The following is a 19,764-nucleotide window of genomic DNA, read 5'->3' as shown; positions in this document are numbered from 1 at the left end:
GATTCTTTAAGGCCCAACTAAAATCCACCTTCTACAGGAAGCCTCTCCTAAACCTCTTATTTCCAGAGCTTTCTCTCTGTTACTTATTTCCCATTTATCCTCTATACAGCTTGTTTTGTACATATTTGTTTGCATGCTGTTCCCCGAATTAGACTGTAAGCTCCTTGAGGGCAGGAACTGTCTTTTGCCTTTTTTTTATATCTCCAGTGCTTAGCACAGTGCCTGACACAGTAGTATTTAATAAATGTTTACTGATTAATTGATTTCTCTGACATTATCACCTTCATTCTTTCTTATAGCACAACACTATTTCAAAATATTCACATATCTTAATTTCTTTGGCCATTTCCCAACTGATGGGCACACAGTTTGTTCCCAATTTTGCCACTACAAAAAGAGCTGATACGATATTTTTGTCTATATGGATCCTCCTCCTCTTTCTTTGAATTCTTTGGGGTTACAGATCTAGCAGCAGCATTACTGAGTTAAAGACTAGTGTCACACAATCTACTGTCTTGGGGCATGGTTGTAGACTGATTTCAGGAATGGCCTGATGAATTCTCACCTCTACCAACAGTGCATCAATGCCTGTTTTTCCAAAAACACTCCACACACATATTTATTATTTTTCTTTTTTTGTCAATTTTGTCAGAGCATGGAATGGAATCTGAGAATTAATTTGTATTTCTGTAATTATAGTGATATGGAACATTTTTTCATATAGCTATGTATAACTTGGTTTTCTTTCTTTGAATAGCGTCCTATTCAGTCCTCTGTTCCTCAGTCTCACCTACCATTCCCCCTACGAGAGATTACAGTCATTCTTGCCCCTCAGTGCCCTATTCCTCTATTCTCCTTTTCAATAAACTCTCCCCCAAAGAACATCACAGGCAGAAGTAGGGGGAACTGCACCAATGCAACCTTACCAGCTTCCCACCCCTTCCACCATGGGATTCACAAGTGTACATCCATCTACCCCTCCATTCATTAAATGGTTCGTTAAAGCAGAGGCCACATCAATCATCAAAAGCAGACGGTTCTTGAATAAAACAATATTACCAGGATGAACCATACTGTAGGAAGCCCAACGTCAGTGTCCAGTTTACTCAAGTAGTAAAAGAGTCACAGGGGAATCTACTAGATTGTGTGGAATGTTCTATTTTCTTTGTCCTTTGTTCTCAAAGAGGACCAATGATATCAGGAAGGTGATATCTTAGACTTGTAAGTGAATTGGATTTGAAAGAGGCAGAGCTGTGCAAAGTCATCAGCCTCACTCCTTCAGAGTCATCAGAGTCCAGTGGCAAGACATAGGTCAGGTTGACTGGTAATGGCCCCGGATGCAGTGGGAGATCATGGCCTTTTTAAGATAAAGTCTTAACCAGATCTGTTTGTCTAAGATAACACCCATTCAGCGATTAAATGCTAGGTAAGAATGAAGGCAAAAGACAGACTAGTTTGCCTTGACCAAAGAATCAATGCGGAAAGGGAAGACTCTCAGAGTTTCTGGCCAGAACAGAAACAACTGATATTTAAACTCACTCTGAGCCATCAAAACCCTAACAATGAGCAAGTGAGGCTTGGGCTGGCAAGGATTTCTGGCCAATCAGTGAGAGTCACAATCACTTGAGTTTAAAGGCACAGTCAAGTATCTATCTCTATTCAAAGCCCAATGGGCTTTATCAAAGCCTGGTTTTCCAGAGCTATATTTCAAGAAATCATAAATAAAAACTACATGAGACAAGAGTTAATTGTCCCAGGTAAAACCACTGACAGAATAAGTAAGTAGGAAGAAAAAGAAAAATCTAGCCCCCAAACTCCAAGTTATCTTATGAAGTATATGCAATCAAAATTTATATTCCTTTGGACAGAGCACCCATTTGTAAGGGTATAAGTCCCCATGTGGACAGAGGAAGAAGAGGAAAAGGAGAAAAAAAAAGGGGAGGGGGAGGACAAAGAAGAGGAGAGGAGAAGGAAGAAGAGAATAGCAGCAATGCCCAGCTGGAACTGGCCGGTTGGGGGGGGGGGGGTGGAGCTACTACTACTACCATTCCAGAGAAGGACCTTCCAGAAGAAAACTTCAGCAGCAGTAATGTCAAGAAAAGACAGAAGATAGCCCCAAACTTCCTCTACTCTACTGATCCAAGGGAATATCACTTGGCTACGTCTGAAGATGATGAAATTGAAGAAGTTAAGCAAGAGAGAATGGCAAGAGCAGAAATACAGACCTGAATGATGAATTCAAGTCAATATGCAAAATTCTGCTAAAGCTGACTTAAAGTTTTCCGAGTGTCCATGTTCCAATAGCTGATGGATTGCAGCAACAGGGAGCTAAAGCCAGATGTTGTTACCATGAAATTTAGACCTAAATGTTTAGTTTACAATATTGTGGACGAGTTGACAGATATGGGTCTTCTGGTTAGGCAAGACATGGCACCTCTGCCACTTTGATGTACTCTACTTCTGCTGAATCATTAGTTCAGTCTTCTGGCATGAAATCCAGCCCTGACTTCCATGAAAACATGCCTCTTCCTACATCAACAAATCCAACACCTGGACCACAATATTTAGGGGAAAAACTCTAGAAAACAGGAATACTGGACAAGATTCTGCTAAGACAAAGTAAATGAAAAGGAAAAAGAGTGCTGGAGTCTGTGGTATTAAGGCTCATAGCAGTGCCATCCATCATAGTCATAACAAAGAAGCCATTTAGTAGAAGAGCCACAAGATTGACCCAGTTTTCCCCAGTCCCAAGTACTAATTACAGAAATGCAGTAACTTTTCTAGTCTGTGGATAGGGATATGGCTGCAGGAAGAGAAAAGGTAATGTTATATGAAGATGATTTGCCCCACACACACCCCCGGTTGATGGGGAAGAGGGCAAAAATACAAGTTCATGGTCTCTGAATATTAAGGAATAGGCTGGTTTGTTGTGACTATCAATAGGCTGACTTCTGACATGCTTTCTGAACTGCAAAATACTACTGCACACGGAAAAATATCAAATTGTAACATCTGTTATTGTCATTGAATGTTTTTGATAGTTGCCATTGAACTTGGATAAAGGAAATTTCTTTCCTTTAATTATGTATTTTCCATAATTCTATGCTTATCCCTGTTTCTACACACTTCCAAGAAACTTTTGTGAAGAATGAATAAACGCAAGAAATAAAATCATTTATCATTTCCTCCTTTTGATGGAAAAAAAAAAGAAAAAGAAAAACTACCTGTTCACATTCTTTGACCATTTATCATTTGGGGAATGGCTCTTATCCTTATAAATTTGAATTAGTTTCTTATATCTTGGAAAGAAATTTTTATCAAAGAAACTTTCTGCAAAGATTTCTTCCTTCCCAGTTAAATCTTTCCCTTCCAATTTTAGCTGCACTGGTTTTGTTTATGCAAAATCTTATAAATTTTATATAATCAAAATTGTTCATCTTATCTTCAGTGATTTTTCTCTATCTCTTGATTGATCATAAACTCTTCCCCTATCCATAGTAGTAAAAGGTAATATCTTCCTTGCTCCTCTAATTTGTTTGTGATGTGATCTTTTATATCTAAGTCATGTGGCTACTTGGAGCTTATCTTTGTGTATGTTTTGAAATGCTAGCTAGACTTAATTTTTGCCAGATTGCCTTAAAGTTTTCCTGAGAGTTTGGTCTAACACTAAGTCCTTGGCTCAACAGAATTAAGAGCTATATACCATTTTCCCCACTTCACTGGATTAAAAATAATAAGGATAATAATTTATATTTTATATCTTTATGATCTGCAAAGACATTTCCTTATAATAACTCTGTAAGACAGACAGGTATTACAAGTATTATTGCTCCTGTTTTAAAGATAAGGAAAATAAAATTCTGAGGACACACTAGTACTACAAGTCTGAGCTAGAAATAAAATCCTGGGCTTTCTAGATTATAAGTCCAAGAATCTTTACCCTATACTACTATTATCTAATTTCTCTTTTAGTTCTAAAATACTATGATAAAAATAATTTCTGTATATTTCTGTGTATGTGTATATATATGTGTGTGTACATACATATGCATGCATTTATGTTATATGTACAAATATGTGTGAAGCTATAGATATAAATATCCATATACATTACACACACACACACACACACACACACACACACGTGAAGAAACTGCAGCAGAGATATTAAATTGTGCTTGTTTATATGTATATGTAAAAATCAAAGCTGGGTCGTATTAGCTCTGGTGACAAAACCTAGGAATTCATTAACTGATAGCCATAGCCATGCTTTTCTGAAAAGGAAATGGAATCATTTCCAAATGCTGCCTCTGAGTTCCACCTAATATCTGTTATTCCTATCATAGTCAAAAGCTAGGCTTAATATGCTTCTCCAAAAACTGCTCCTAGTTATAATAAAATATCAGAATATTAACATCAGGACTTTAGCACATCTATTCTATCAATTTTAAAAGATGTCTCAGATTATGAATTTAAAAGGCAATTTCTTTGTTTAAAGAGGTTACAATAGTCTCCTAATTGATCTCCCAGCCTCAAGTCTCTCTCTACTCCATTCCCTCTCCCCCATTCCAATCCATCTTCCAAAACAATTCACTTAAAGAAAGTGGGCACAATCTAATAACAACTCAAAAAAGAGGAATCACAATATCTAATACTGACAAGTAACTGTATGCTAGGTTTTCTTTGATTTACAAAAAGAAATTAAAAAACAAGAAAACATACTTTCTGACAAACAACAGGTTCAAATTAGGCTTCACAGATTATTCTTTGATGCTATTTATAAATTGTTTTTTTCCCGCTCAAGTAAGGAATTTGGTTGCTCTAGCAGAGAAGACAAAAAAAATCAATTCCAAGAATATTAGAGATTTAAGACATTTTCATTTGTTAAAACAATTACTTACTTCACTTTCAGCAAAATGTCTTTCTCCTTTCAGACATAATGAAGATCTTCGAAGTGTCTTCTCATCTCCATCATCAAAAACTGTTAAAAGAAATTAAAAAATGGAAGTTATGAGAGAACAAGTAGTAGTAAAAACAATGACACAAAATATTTCAACCAAACTTAAATCACTGTTTTGTTTTAGGTCCAAAGAATATCAGAATTCTTAAAAGTTGCTTCTCCCTGAGTACCCTATACGTAAATAAAAAGGTAATAACAAAGACCAAAAACCAAAACATTTTCCATTTGTGACAAGAGGTTGTGGCTAAAATTTTGTATTGCAGTGGATGGCAGGGGAAACAGCTTACTATATGAACTCATTTTAGAGAAAAATATTTAAGAAGCTGGGTCACTAAATCATGAACTCTTTGAAATTAGAAGCTACTTGACATGCTGAACGAAAGAAGTTATCACAATTCAGATGTTCCTTCCAAATCCTAGATAGTATAAGGATTACAGGTAAGCAGGGTTTAGAACAGTGGCTAAGTACTACTCTCAATAACCTTCTAAACATTGTTATCTTTGAAATCCAATTCTCATCATCTTCTCTCTGATGGAATAATCTCAAGTATGGTCTATTAAAGTACCTTTTCATATTTCTAACCAAAAAAACACTGCTTTCCTAATGCTGACCCATCCTTAGAACTCTAGTAGAACTCCATCTTGATCATAGTGAATAACTTTTAGGAAGAAACACTATAAAATTATTTGCCTAAATTTCATTTAAATTTTTAAATCTCTATTAATTGATGATATTAGTGTATAGTCTTTCTTATAGTTGCCCTTCCCTGGTTTAGGTATTAAGACTATATTTGTCTTATAGAATAGTTTGGTAGAATATTTTCTTTCTCTATCTTCGAGAATAATTTGTATAGTACAGAGCAATAAATATTTCTATAAAAGTTTAATTGAATTCTTCTAAATTCAGTTAGTCTTTTCTCTTATTAATTCCTTAGCATTTAGTTCGATTTAGCCAGCTACTTTTTAAAAGCCAGAATTACTTCTCCTTACCTACTGTGTACCAACTTGCATCTGTTAATTTATTGATGACTGCTTCTTGATATGCACCATCTGGATTCTTTACTTCTACAATTGCTCCAACCTAAAACATAAAAAGAAAAACTCTTTACATGGCACTTTCTGCTTTATCAGGGTAAAAAACTGAAGATACTAATTTTATTTTATATAGTTGTCTATACCAATAGTATAGTAGACAACAAGAAGAATCTAAAACTCTTGGCTAACATAATTAACAAACTGATAATCACCACCACATAATTCTAAGCTCTGAAAGCTACCATATACTAAAAAGCAGACTATAACAGCCAATGAAGAGGGGAAAAAAGTCATAGCATCAAATTCAGGCAAGGGCATGCATGATCAACTAACCAAACTGAAAATATGGTGGGTTTGTTTTTCAGAACTGCTTGAATAGAATACATGAGCATATATTTCTTATTTTCTTTTGAAAATATAAGGCTTTTTAGAATTCCTCGTAATTATTTAGAACTTATTTTTCATTTCAGCAGCTTCTCTTCCCAAATAGTATTTAAAAGCCATTTCCCCCCACATGCGTTATTAACGATAAATTTAACTGGAGAATCTGAATCAGTAAGCAATTTCACAAAAGAAAAGTTCCCAAATTTTCTTAAAGAATCATGCCAAACTATTTAAATTGGTATGTGAACAATATTACCCAAACCTAGACACACGAATTACCTTCTTTCAAAGATTCAATCAAATCTAAGATGCTGGGTTAATAAATACTTAAAACCTCTTTCAGCAGATAAAGAATATAGTGCATAACCATATTTATAACATTTATGAAAGTGGACAGCAGCTTTAATGCTGATCAGGCTTATTCTGCTTAAAACTGTATGAACTATGGGGGAAAAAAATCAAGTGAACTAAAAATAAATTTAAATCAAATGACTAAAACTTAGAAAAAGCATCAGTATGGAGTGATATTTATTAATTTGTTTACTTTCAACTGAAATGATCTGGGTATGATTTAAGTAAATGTATTAATCCGTAATTTCTGGAAGTGTACACAATTATAAATAATCATGTTCTCTGGCAGATCTAACTTATTTTCTTTAGGGACATTTTAACCAGGAACTACCTCTGCATCACTGAGGTGTAGGAACTGAATATTCTAGGTAGTCTAATCTGTCAATAAAATAGATACAATAATAATTTTTAAGTTTGCTGCACTTGTCTTGATAAGAAATCAGTGGTTTGACCCCTAGTCACATACAAAGGAATTAAAAACAAATCAAGAGAATACTTTATAACGAAATAATAAAACCCAAATCAGAAACAGAATGACATGAAGGACCAATTGGCCAGGAGAAAGGCAACTTGCAGAGATATAACTTTCTTCCCCCATCTGCCCAGTTCAAATCCCACCTCTCAATTATTTAGAGTTGACTCTGAAAACCTTTAGCCGATCAGTTTTCTGGACCAGAAAGATTAACAAGTGAATTAGAGAATCAAAGAGGAAGAATGTTTGTGTACTTAACACATAATGCTATTGGGTGTGCTTGCGTGGTGTATGCACATAGTACGGGGAAAGGATACAACTATAAAATGTATGAATGGATTACGGAGAAAACCAGAAGAATTATGTTTGCAAACCTACAAATATTTACTAAGTACCTATTATGTGCAAAGAACTATATGGAGATGACAAAATTTTTAAAAATCTTATTTCCAGAATGTTTCCATAAGAGCAGAATGTATTTTAACCATTAGATACAATTAAAATATTTAAACTCCAAGCACTAAAACTGCTCCCCAAATTGCTTGTTTGTACACTGGCATAAATTTTCCAAATAAAAATTTCACTTAAGGACTTCATTTGAAGTGGGGAAGAATGATGAACTGACAGATGAAATCTGTGTTGATAATAACACAATTTTAGAGGTTTTGAGGAGATGAATTTTCAAGACATAACAAAGAGGTAATGATTCTCCCCCGCCATGCATACCCTGAAACAAAGTAGATCATGAGCATTACTACTGCCAAAGAAGATTACTCAGAAATCAATGGCAATTGTTAATCAATGTGTCTAATTTATTATTATAGTAATGTGAAGGATATATATGTATGTGTATGTATATGTGAAGGATTACCTTAATAATAACACATGCTTTATAGTGTTTTAAGACTTTATAGTGCTTTAAGACTGATAAAGTACTTCACGTATACCAACTCAACTGACTCTTGCAATGACTATGAGGTAGGTAAGCACAGGTATCATTCTTACCATTTTGTAGATGAGGAATAGTTAAATGACTTGTCTATGGACACACATTTAATAAGTATCAGAGATGAATTTTAAACCCTAAATCTCTCCTTGCTTTAACTCTACTCTAACACATCATGGGAAGGAAAGAGACAGACTGTGACAGATTATCTGCTACAGCAGATCACATCTTCATACCCCATATAACTGCAATGCATTAAAAAGAGAAGATTTCTCTGTCTGTTATTTGCTGATTGCAAGAAGTCTTTTTGACTTATTATAGCACAATGTAGCTAGCTTTAAAGGGTCTCCTCAAACAAGATGCTTCCACACATTAAATTCATAAAATTTTCCACGTCAAATGTGAGCTTTGTTCAGTGATTTGAACATCAACAAGAAAGCACAAATCAGGGAGGAAAATGTTTACCAAGAGGGCTCATCTAAGTCAAGAAGAATGTCTCATGCAAAGTTCAAACAGAACTGAGAATTTTTTATCCAATTTCTCATAGCCACACAAAGAATCAATGATGAAATTCTCTAGGTATTCCTGTCTGTAGATGACACCATAGCATTGTAGATAGAGGACCACCCTTGAAGTCAGGAAGCCACAATTTCAAATGCTACTTCTGACACATACCAGTTCTTTGGTCATAGGCAAGTAATTGGACCTGTTACCTAGTTGCCAAATCTGAATGTATTACAAACACGTGTATGTGTGTACATTCATCTACTTGACAGGCACAGCACATGGATAATAAAATAGCCCAGAACTGAGCAGCAGAACTCAGAGATCAAGACTATCTGAGAAATGGAACTGCTCTTTCCAATCATACCAAGGTACTTTGAAAGCCAATCTCTCTTTTTCTTTCTTTAAATAATATTGTCCTGGTTATAATATGGCTATGTATTTTTGATTTTGTGTATTTTGTATTTTTGATGTCAGAAAAATTAATACCACAAATTACAAAAATTTAAACCAAAAGGCAATGGTAAATTCAAGTAGGTTGCAGAACAGTGTAAATGATAATAGGCATGCAAAAAGCAACACAAACGTCATTATATTCTGGACATTTATGATCATAAAGGGTGGTGGGGTGGTCACATGCTCAAAGTGAGGGAAAACAGGTCAAGGAAAGTGATATTTCTAAAATAATTTTTAAAAAAATCAGAAGGCACCCAGAACACGAAGTCTAAGAAGGATTTATAGAAAGCTATCACCAACAATTAAATGGGAGGAGAAGATGTAGATATACTGTAACCTCTCCCAGTTTAGGACATTCCCATAACAATAGCAGTAGCTAACACTTATATGGTGCTTACCATGTGCCAGGCACTACACAAAGTGCTTTACATTTATTATCTTATTTGATCGTCACAATAACCCTGGAAGTTAGGTGCTATTATTATACTCATTTTACAGATAAGGAAACTTAAGCAGAGGCTAAGTAACTTGCCCAAGGTCACACATCTAATATGTACCTGGGGCTAAATATGAACTCAGTCTTCCTGAATCTAGGCCCAGTGCTCTATCTACTACTTCATAACTGTCCATACCAGTGAGATCAGAGATCCAAAGAACTGAAGCACGAACAAATGGCAACAATTGATAGTAAATCATAGTTCATTATTTTAAAACTGCTGTTCATCAAAGAAGTGCTTTGTTTGTCTGTAATATTCCAAATAATTAAAAAGAGAGAAACATTAATCTGCTCAATTATTGTATCTTTCCACACATATAAGATGATCATGTATTTTTCACTCCATCTATGTTATTAACATTAATTTCCACACATGCAAGATGATTATATACTGCTGGCTCCATACTATTTAGTATTCAGTGCATTAAATTATTAATTTTCTTAACACTTAATATCTTAGTAACCACTATAGAATCTAAGCAGACAAAACATTCAAAGCAGATGTAGGCAATGTAGATAACTATTTGAGTTGAGAACACTTTAAAAAATCTGACATTTCCCAATCAAGACTACTTGATTAGATACCAAATAAACGAATTACCTTTAGTGGGCCCTTTATGTGGTCATCTTGTACTTCCATTGTTGAAGAATCATGCCTAAATGTTACCTAGAGATTACAAATTTAATTAGTTATCACTTACAAATAAACTCAAGAATTTCAAGCCCAGTGAAGTATTATTCGCTTTTATCAGAAGTGATTTAAATTTTTAGTCATCCAATTTCCAACAGTTTCAGTTTATTTAATATCCCAGTCTTGGATAGATTAAGTGAAAAAACATACATTTAAAAGATCATGACCAAGTGCATTTTTACCATTCAAAACCCCATGATTTCAACTTTAAACTGCTCCATTTTTAAGGACAAAACATTCTTTGTTCAATGCTGTTAGCTATGACTTCACTGCCTTGTTTTACTTATATTGAGGGTGAAAAAGTCTCATTCTATTAAGCATTTCATGATTCTGTAAGGGTTGAGATTAGTTCAATGAATACAATGATTGCCCAATGATGCTAAGAATGGAAGATATAAGAAAAAGCATTAATGCTCCACATTTGTCATATTATTTGCAATACCTTTCTTGCACAAGGTATATAGTGTCAGAAGTGTTATTCTTCAGTTTTTACCCAAGCAAGGTATATAACAATACACTGTGGCACAAATTTAATTTAAGACAGAGTGCAATACAAAGGGCACACAATAATACTGAAGTAACTAGGAAAAAAACAAACTCCATGCTACTTTCAAATCTATCATGTCTGTTTCCACACTAGGCATATATAAAATACCAATGAGAAGACTGAATTCCTGAAGCAAAACTAGCTTAAAAAAACTACTGATTCCTTTAAAAAGGTTTTGTTTGGGGGCAGGAGATTTTGTGATAGCTATCATCAATGATAGCTTTTATACTACATTTGCCATCGAAATCTATAGCAAGTATAAGTTTAATTTGAATAATTTAAAATTCTTTACAATTACCCACACTTTAGTGATGAAACTGCAATAAACCTTTAGGAGCCACCAAAATTATCAATATGCCACTCCTTTACCTCTCCTCCAGTGAGAGAATATATAATTTCTCATTGTTTTATTCTGAAGGAGGCTGATACATGTTGAATATTTTGGTATTTTCTAGTCCTTTCTCCATCTTTCCATCCTGAGAATTTGATTGACTGAATGGATCAGATACTTTCTTTTAGATCACTTCAATAACAAAGGAGGGCTGAGTTGACTTTCAAGGACAAAGTGTCTTGTTGCTAACACCACTAGATCACAAGATATTTTAGAAGCCAGTTTTTCATTAGTATCTTTTTTTTTCCTATAAAAGCATCATAATGCCTTTATAACCATGCTATTTTCCAGAATCTAATGCACTCTGTAAGCTGCTTTACAATCTCCTGATGTAGATTCAAAATAAATTAGTCCCACAGACATAAAATTTGTGCTTAGAAAATTCAGAGTTTGGGGAAAATGGTCTCTTAAGTGGGTTTCACTATATTATATAGAGATCTGAAACCTTCTTGTAAAATACACTGCTTTTTTGGGCCAAATTTGCAACCATAAAGCATATTGAGCACTATTTTGTACATGATGTACATGCCCAAATTCTCATTGACATAAATTAATCAAATGTGAGTACTCATAAGAGTACTTAGAAAAAAATGAAGATTTTAAAATAATTATTTTTTTCTTTAAAAATGTTTATTTTCTCATTATATGCCTCAAAAGTAGGTACCTTTAAGTCAGTAAATCATATATTGTTAGAGGTAGCAGTGCCCTTACAGGTCATCTAGAGCAGTGGTATCAAACTTAAATAGAAAATAACCCTGTGGACCACATATTGACTTAAAAAAACACAAATTAATGTCATCTATGTTGCACTGTATTTTTGAATATTTTGTTAAACATTTCCCAAATACATTTTATTCTGGTTCAGCTAGCTAAGTAGATATGTCAAATTCGTGGACAGCAAGTTTGATACCTTTGATCTAATTCTACCATTTTAACAAATGAGGAAACCAAGGCCTAAAGATGTTAAATGAGGACATACAAGAACTAAGTAGTAAGGCCAGATACTCTAATTTCAAATCTAGTAATTTATCAAAGATTATAAGATTACAATTCCTGTTAGAATTGAGGCTAAAACCTAGTTTTTAAAAATTTTAATCCAACACTCTTCCTAACATAAAAATGCTGTAATTCATACTTCTTCATGTAAAATTTAGTGTTATAGTGTATATATAGAGAGTTCTATTACATTAAAATCATATTGTGAAGAAATGGATCTTGGTAAAATAAACCTCAGAAATTCTGGAAGAAATTCCATTTATATGTATTTGTATAAACTGTCATACAACATTCATGAGGTCATAATTCAAGATGTTATGGCAAATAAAATTACTAGTATAACTTAAAACGACAGCATTCAAATTCAATATTAAAAGCATGACATGATATATTTAATAAAGAAAAAAACAATATTCCCAATTAGGGGAATCAGAAGAATAGTCTGACAGGAATTGCTTTTCCACTCTTGCTATTCTTCTGTTCTTTAGACTAAGTCCTCTTAAAATCTATCTGCTCATTCTCACCCACACCTACATTCAGGTGAGGAAACTTCCTCTTTCAATTCAAGTTAATACCTTCTCTGCAGTTTATAACTTTAGAGAACTGCCTAGAGCACTAAGAAGTTAAGTGACTTGCCCAGGGTCAAAGCCAGTCTGAGTTACAGGTGGGACTTTTATTCAGGTCTTCCAGACTTGGAGCACAGCACTTTAGCCAGTAAACCATGCTGCCTTGGGGACACTGTAGGACCAGTAGAAATGTGAGAAAGTAAATCCCTGGGATATTATATAGTAGTTCTTGTAGCATCTCCACTCTCAGGAAAATTAGGAGAATACTCAGGAGGTGCAACAGGGAACAGACAGGAATTCAATTAAAGTAAAAAACATTTATTAAGATCCTATTAGAGATAAGACATTCTGATAGTTGCTAAAGATATATGGACAAAGAAACAACAAGAATTAAACCAGTCATTGCCCCTCAAGGAGCTTAGATTTGGGGAAAGAGATATAAAAAGTATAGAGTGCACACAGATTAATACAATATAAATTAAGAAAGAGGAGAACACTAATGACTGGTAGGAACGAAAAAAGGCTTCTCATAAGAGGTAGTGCTCCTGCGCAGGGCTGGAAGAAAGCCTAGGAGTTCTAAGAAGTAGTGTGAGTCAGGCAGCCAAGGGAAAGGGAAAGGGAAAAAAAAAGAGAAAAGGAAAGGGAGATGGAGTCGGGGAGGGGGAGGGGAAGGAAATGTTAAGTTTGGGGAACAAGTTATTAGATCAGTCTGAGTGGAAACTAGACCATGTGAGTGGGACAAATATGAAACATCTGGAAAGGTAGGTGGTGAAAAAAGAATAAAGAATTCTGTTCATTTCTCCACACAGGATTGCAGCTCTCCTCTCTTGTGTTTATAAATGAAGGGAGTTGTAAAACTGGTGAACAGCAACTCTCCCATTACCTCCAGAAAGTTAGTAATAAATTTCAATAATAAGAAGATTACAGCTATGTGAAGTGAGAGGAGAAGAAGGCTCAGAGGCTTCTTCCAGATTATACACAGTGTACAACAGATTATTAACAGAGTTACAAACATAACTCCAATCTTTTGATTTTCAGTTATACATACACATATATGTGTGCATGAATATATATGTGCATGTGATTATCTGACAGAAGATTGTATCAATCTACCTTCATGTATTTTACTTAGCCAAAGGTTTCTGAGGTTTTATTTGGAATCTACAATTTGTTAACAAAGTAGCTACTGTAATGTATTACCTCAGAGTGGAAAAACTAATTCACATAATGAATTTAGTTTATGACTAAAATAAATGCTCAGTATTTTTTAAAATAAGGTACTTTAATATTTTTAATAGAATTACAGACTTCAGAGTTGGAAGAAACCAAAAAAGTCATTTAGTCCAATCTACAATATTCCCAACAAATGGTCAGTTTATAATTTAAAGACCTGAAAACCTTCAGAAATGGGGAAAAAGTTCAACAGGCAAAGTTTAGTGAACAACTAAATCTAATCTTATAGATTTTCTCTATTTTCTCTAACAGTAAAATAAGAAGGTTTATACTACATGATCTCTAAAGCCCTCTTCTAGCTTTAAGATTCGTGATTCAAAATATAAGCATCAAAGCTGAAGGGAAAATGGCATTCTTACATTAGATAATTGTAATTACCTAATTTTATTCCGATTGTATGCTAAATTGCTATTAATGATTTTTTATGCTTTATTAGTGATTACTCTTAGAGATGTCATATTATATTCAATAGTTAAAAAATTCTCAAATTCCACAGAAGTTAAGAATTTAAATAGTATTCTGGATACTCAAGTTCATAGGATATATAGCTAAGAAAATCCAAATACCTTGACTTTGACAAGTCTCTTTGTGGTCTTGATCTTGGCTTCACAGAAGGCTCCTCTGTATTTAGCACTCACATCAGTGCCCACTGTCAAATAAGGAGGCTCATCAATGGCCTGAAAAAGGAAAACATACTGAATATTTAATCTCTCCAATTTTTTCTTATCAATCAGTTCCCAAAACAATAAATGTAGTTTTGTTATTACTAAAAGAAAAAACATAGGATAGCTTTATAAATTCACAATCAAGAACATATCACATTATCTAATAAAATGCCACAGTATGTTTGAAAAATAATCAAAGTTCTTCCCACAAGGCCTAAATGGGCCAGATTTTGACACTTTATTATACAAAAACCATATTAGACAAAACAAAGTTAAACAGACATTGAATTCTACATGTAAATCACCTTGGGTCAAAGGATACGAACAGGCTGTTTTCAAAGAAAGAAATCCAAGCTATCAACAATCATATGAAAAAATGTTAACAACTAATTATCAGAGAAAAAAATTAAAGCAACTTTGACATTCTACCTGGTACCAATCAGACCAACAGGGATGACAAAAGAGAAAAATGACAAGTGTTGGAGATGCTTGGGGACAACAGGCACACAGCAATTTGGTGATGCAGTAGTTAGGGTAATGCATCTAGAGTCAGGAAGACCCAAGTTCAAATTTGACCTCAGAGACTTACTAGCTATATGACTTTCAAGTCACTTTACCTCTGCGTGCCTCAATTTCCTTAACTTAAAATGGGGATAATAACAGCACCTGCCTCACAGGGTCACTGTAAGGATCAAATGAGATAATATTCGCAAAGCCTTTAAAACAGTGCTGAGCACACAGTAGGCACAATATAAATGCTTATTCCTTCCCCCTTTCTCCCCAGCCCCACACCCAACCAGTGTGCACTGTTGGTGAAACTGTTCTGGAAAGCAATTTTGAACTATTTCCATATAAAAGTACCAAGCTATGCAAACTCTTTGACTCAACTATACAACTATTATGCCTATACTCCCAAAGAATTCAAAGAAAGAAGAAAAGAATATGTACAACATTTATAGCAGCTCTTTCGATGGTAGTCAAAAATTGGAAACTAAGAGGTGTCCTCCAATTGAGGAATTGGCTTCAGTAGCTTTTTGAGGTATCAAAAATCTCTGCAGCCTTTCTTCTCCTACAACCAAAGTTTTTAACCTCTCCAGTTATCTGTTAAGGGAATAAAGTTCACAAGAATTAATGCTGTTGGCGCTCAAGTGTTAACTGAGATAATCCATTGTACTCCACCACCAATGATAATATATAGCAGGGCTTGGTTGAAATAGCATATAATGATATTACAAAAGAGCATCAACAGGGGCCCTGTTATACACATTATTCCTCACTCCCATTAGCAGAGAAGGGTCTACTAGCTAACGGGCAAAGCAGGACTGCCAAATATGGGGGAAAACATCTGTGAAGCTCTGAGCCTGTCTGCGAAAAAAGAAGCAAAGTTTTTGAAAGCGAACAGTTTCTCCTTTGGCACTATCAGGACATTAAAGAATACTATTACTTCTATCTTGCCCTAGAAAGTAAGGGGAAAAGAGGATGGGGGCTAGGGGGGTGACAGAAGGGAGGGCAGACTAGGGAAAGGGGCAATCAGAATATACGCCACCTTAGGGTGAGGGGGAAGCTAGAAATGGGGAGAAAATTTGTAACTCAAAATCTTGTGGAAATCAATGTTGAAAACTAAAAATATTAAATAATAAAAAGCAAAAAAAAATACTATTACTTAAAAGAAGAAAATAACTTCGTTGCTCTTCTAAACTTTTGGAAAGACCTTGAAAAGCAACAAATTTTGTTATTTTGTCTTTTACTTTGTTGATGAATGGGTCAGCAAAAATATGAGGGCAAATATGCTTGGTTTAGTGAACTCTAGGACACAATATTTTTCCAGAGGAGGTAAATTTTGTAGGAGAAGGAAAAAAGCTGTCAAGGTTAATCATATGGTATATGTAGTAGCAATGAAATGGGCTATAATCTCACAATAATAACTCATTCAGTGCTCTAAGCTGAACAATAAGTATATTACATACATTTTCTCATACAATTTTGTGAGATAGATAATGCAAGTACTATTATCTCCATTTAAGAAATAAGGAAAACAGAAGTTTTAAAAGTGTGAGGAATTTGTTCAAGATCCCAGAGCCAATGGCACAACCGAGCCTCAAAATCAAATCCTTTTCACTTCTAGTAGTTTTTCCAAAGGAGATAACATACATAAAATGCTTTGCAAACCTCAAAGTACTACATAAATACCAGTTAAAATTACTATTTATATCCCCTTCTAGCTCTGCTTCTGACCTTCCTGACTTTGCCACCAAGCCTCAACTGCCATTTCTCCCTGAATCTCTTCAGCCTAACATCCCTCTGCCTCACAGGCTTCATTCTCTGGGCTCTGCTTTTGACTTTAAAGACTTTGACACCAAGGCTGTAGCACAGATAGCATGGATAACTCCTCCCACCTCCACCCCCTTCACTTCTTTTTTATGTGTTGTCCTCCTCCATTAGAATATAAGCTCCATGGGATCAGGGAATCTCTTTCTTTTTGCTTTTCGAGCTTAGTGCAGTGTTTGGAACCTAGTAAGTGGTTAATAAATACTTGTTGCCTTGCCTCATCATTGCTGTTATTTTTCCACTTCATCATGTTGAACCAAAGGTTACAATAATTTGAAGATATTTCCCTCCCAAGAATCTAACAAAATTTAAATAAAATTAGAACAGTATGGGTTTAAGAAAATTTTGTAATACTCTGTCAAATGCAAGAATATGACAAATTTCTCTGTGAACGGAATTAAAATCTGGCCTCAGATACTTACTAATGCTTGATCCTGGCCTTAAATCATCAGCCTCAGTTTCCTCATCTATAAAATTGGGATGATAATAGCATATACCTCACAGGTTGTTGTGAGGAGCAAATGAGACAATATTTGTAAAGTGCTTTTCAAAAATCTTAGAGCACTATAATGGCTCTTATTTCTTATTAGATCTTAAACCATTTACATATGTGCATACATATACAACACGTGTATGCATACATGCCAGTGTTAAACACATATGTAGAAAGATCACAAAAAGTTTAAAAATAGTATTCATAATCTGATACTAAAGGGGGAAACATTGGTTTAGATATACTCTCAAAAAGGGCTTAAGTTTACACATTTGACCTCTCCGATGCTACATGTAGCTTTAGCTTTCATGTTTCACATAACAATGTTTATGTATATACATTTTAGTTTTTTAGGGGATATAAAAGAGTTTTGAAGCCACACATTTAAATAAAATTAGAATTATGAGATTCAAAAGTACTTTCAAATAATAAACTTTATGTCTAAACCAGGAATCAAACAAGTGACATTACACCTACATATGGGCATGCCCAACTTAAATAATTATAAAAATATCAAATTTTCCTAACTTGCACTATCTATTCTTTTTATCTGTACCATTCAGAGATCAAGAGATTAAGAGTCTGAAGGGGCTTCACAGGCCAGCTAGTTCAATCCATATATTACCAGGAATCCCCTCCACATCTCACTTTACAAGTGGTTATCTAGCCTTTGCTTATAAGTCCTCTACTGAGAGGAACCCGCCATTTAGCATGGCTGCCCATTCCACTTTATTACAGCTGAAATTATTCGGAAATTTGAGAATACTCGATTTATTACCAGACTATAAGTCAAGAAGAGGAGTTCACTCTTAACTGCTATCCATACATTCTCACTTTATTTCTCACAGTCATCTGTTTCATCATTTCACTGTATACCTTCAGGCTTGCCAATCTCTGTAGATCTCTAGATTCTCTGGTTGAGTGAGAAGTCTTTGATTAGGCAAAGACAACGTATATTCAACAAACATCTACTGAATACCTCTGATGTCCAAAGCAGTAGGTCAGACACTGAGTGGGGATACAAAAATGGGTGCAAATATACCTATACCTCTAGGAAGCTTACAATTTATAAGAGGACATACGAAATACGCAATAATAACAACTAGAGTAAACAAAGTAGAACAAATAAAGTGCTATGAGAAATCTATCAGTCAGTTATGCTACTGTCTCCCTCTGCCTTCCCTGAAAAATTTTTATTATAGCCAATGCTTCCACTTTCTCATTCCATTTGCTACTCAACCCTTAGTTTCTAAGAGTTTCTAGATTGGTTTCAAGACTCCTCAGCCCATGCCCACTCCCAACAATTCTGCTGAAACTGCTCTCTCCAAAGTCATTAATGACTAGTACCTAATTCCTGAATCCAATCCCAGTCCTCATCTGTCCTGACCTCTCCACACTTGACCACCACCTCTAGAATACATCCCTGCTTTAGAGATACCATATTATACTGGTTCTCTTGCTTTCCTAACACTACCTCTATGTCTCTTTCTTTGGTTACTCATTTTCTTCTGTTGCCCTTAATGTGTTATCCATGGTGCTAGCCCCTGGTTTTCCTCTCTTTTCATCTTGACAATTTCATCCACTCATTCCTCTATGAAGATGTCCAAATTTACAACTCCATTCTTGACCTGTCTCCTAAACTCCATCTGCCTAGGGAACATCTGTACATGCCTTAAATTAAACTTATTAATCTTCCCTTAAAACCAGCTCTATTTTTGATTTCACTATACCTGTCAGTGAAAATACCATTTACTCATTTTCAAAACCTTGGAGTTATCATTGACTTACTCTCCTTTACATACATTCAATTTCTAACTCATATAATACTGAACCATGTAAGTCCAAATCAGTCAGTCAATAAGCATGTATTAAAAGTGTCTACTATGCACCTGGGACCGTGCCTAAGTACCAGTGACACAAAGAAAGGCAACAGACAGTTCTTGCCCTATAGGAGCTAAAAATGTAATGGTGGACACAACATGCAAACAGCCATGTATAAACAAGCAATATAAGATAAATAGTTAATAATCAAGAGGGAAGATACTAGAATTAAGAGGGACAGAAAAAGCCTCCTATAGAAAGTGGGCTTTTAGCTGGGACTTGAAGGCATCCAGGAAATCCAGGAGGCAGAGATGAGAAGGGAGAGCACTCCAGGCATGGAAAACAGTCATTGAACATGTTCGGAGTCTGGAGAAAGAGTGTATTGTGTGAGGAACAGGGAGGAGGCTAATGTCACTGGATCACAGAGTA

At 34.9% G+C, this 19,764-nt stretch overlaps 1 protein-coding gene across 4 annotated transcripts in view; it reads right to left on the bottom strand.

Moving 5' to 3' along the window:
• Positions 1–19,764, bottom strand: part of ARID4B (AT-rich interaction domain 4B) — a 207,869-nt gene that overhangs the window by 99,027 nt on the left and 89,078 nt on the right. For all 4 annotated transcript variants that reach the window (XR_005010261.1, XM_036757705.1, XM_036757707.1 and 1 more), the window contains exons 3-6: positions 14,595–14,705; positions 10,206–10,271; positions 5,951–6,041; positions 4,902–4,981 (exon numbers count right to left, since the gene is read on the bottom strand). Coding sequence is in view for 3 of the 4 variants with exons in the window: in XM_036757705.1 (XP_036613600.1) it covers positions 4,902–4,981; positions 5,951–6,041; positions 10,206–10,271; positions 14,595–14,705 (348 nt within the window). In the remaining variant the exon portion in view is untranslated. The remainder of the gene's footprint in view (positions 1–4,901; positions 4,982–5,950; positions 6,042–10,205; positions 10,272–14,594; positions 14,706–19,764) is intronic.

The sequence above is a fragment of the Trichosurus vulpecula genome, chromosome 4, assembly GCF_011100635.1.
Source record: "Trichosurus vulpecula isolate mTriVul1 chromosome 4, mTriVul1.pri, whole genome shotgun sequence".
Classification (NCBI taxonomy): Eukaryota; Metazoa; Chordata; class Mammalia; order Diprotodontia; family Phalangeridae; genus Trichosurus; species Trichosurus vulpecula.
The sequence above is the reverse complement of the archived record's forward strand: the minus strand, read 5'-3'. Positions and strand labels throughout refer to the sequence as shown.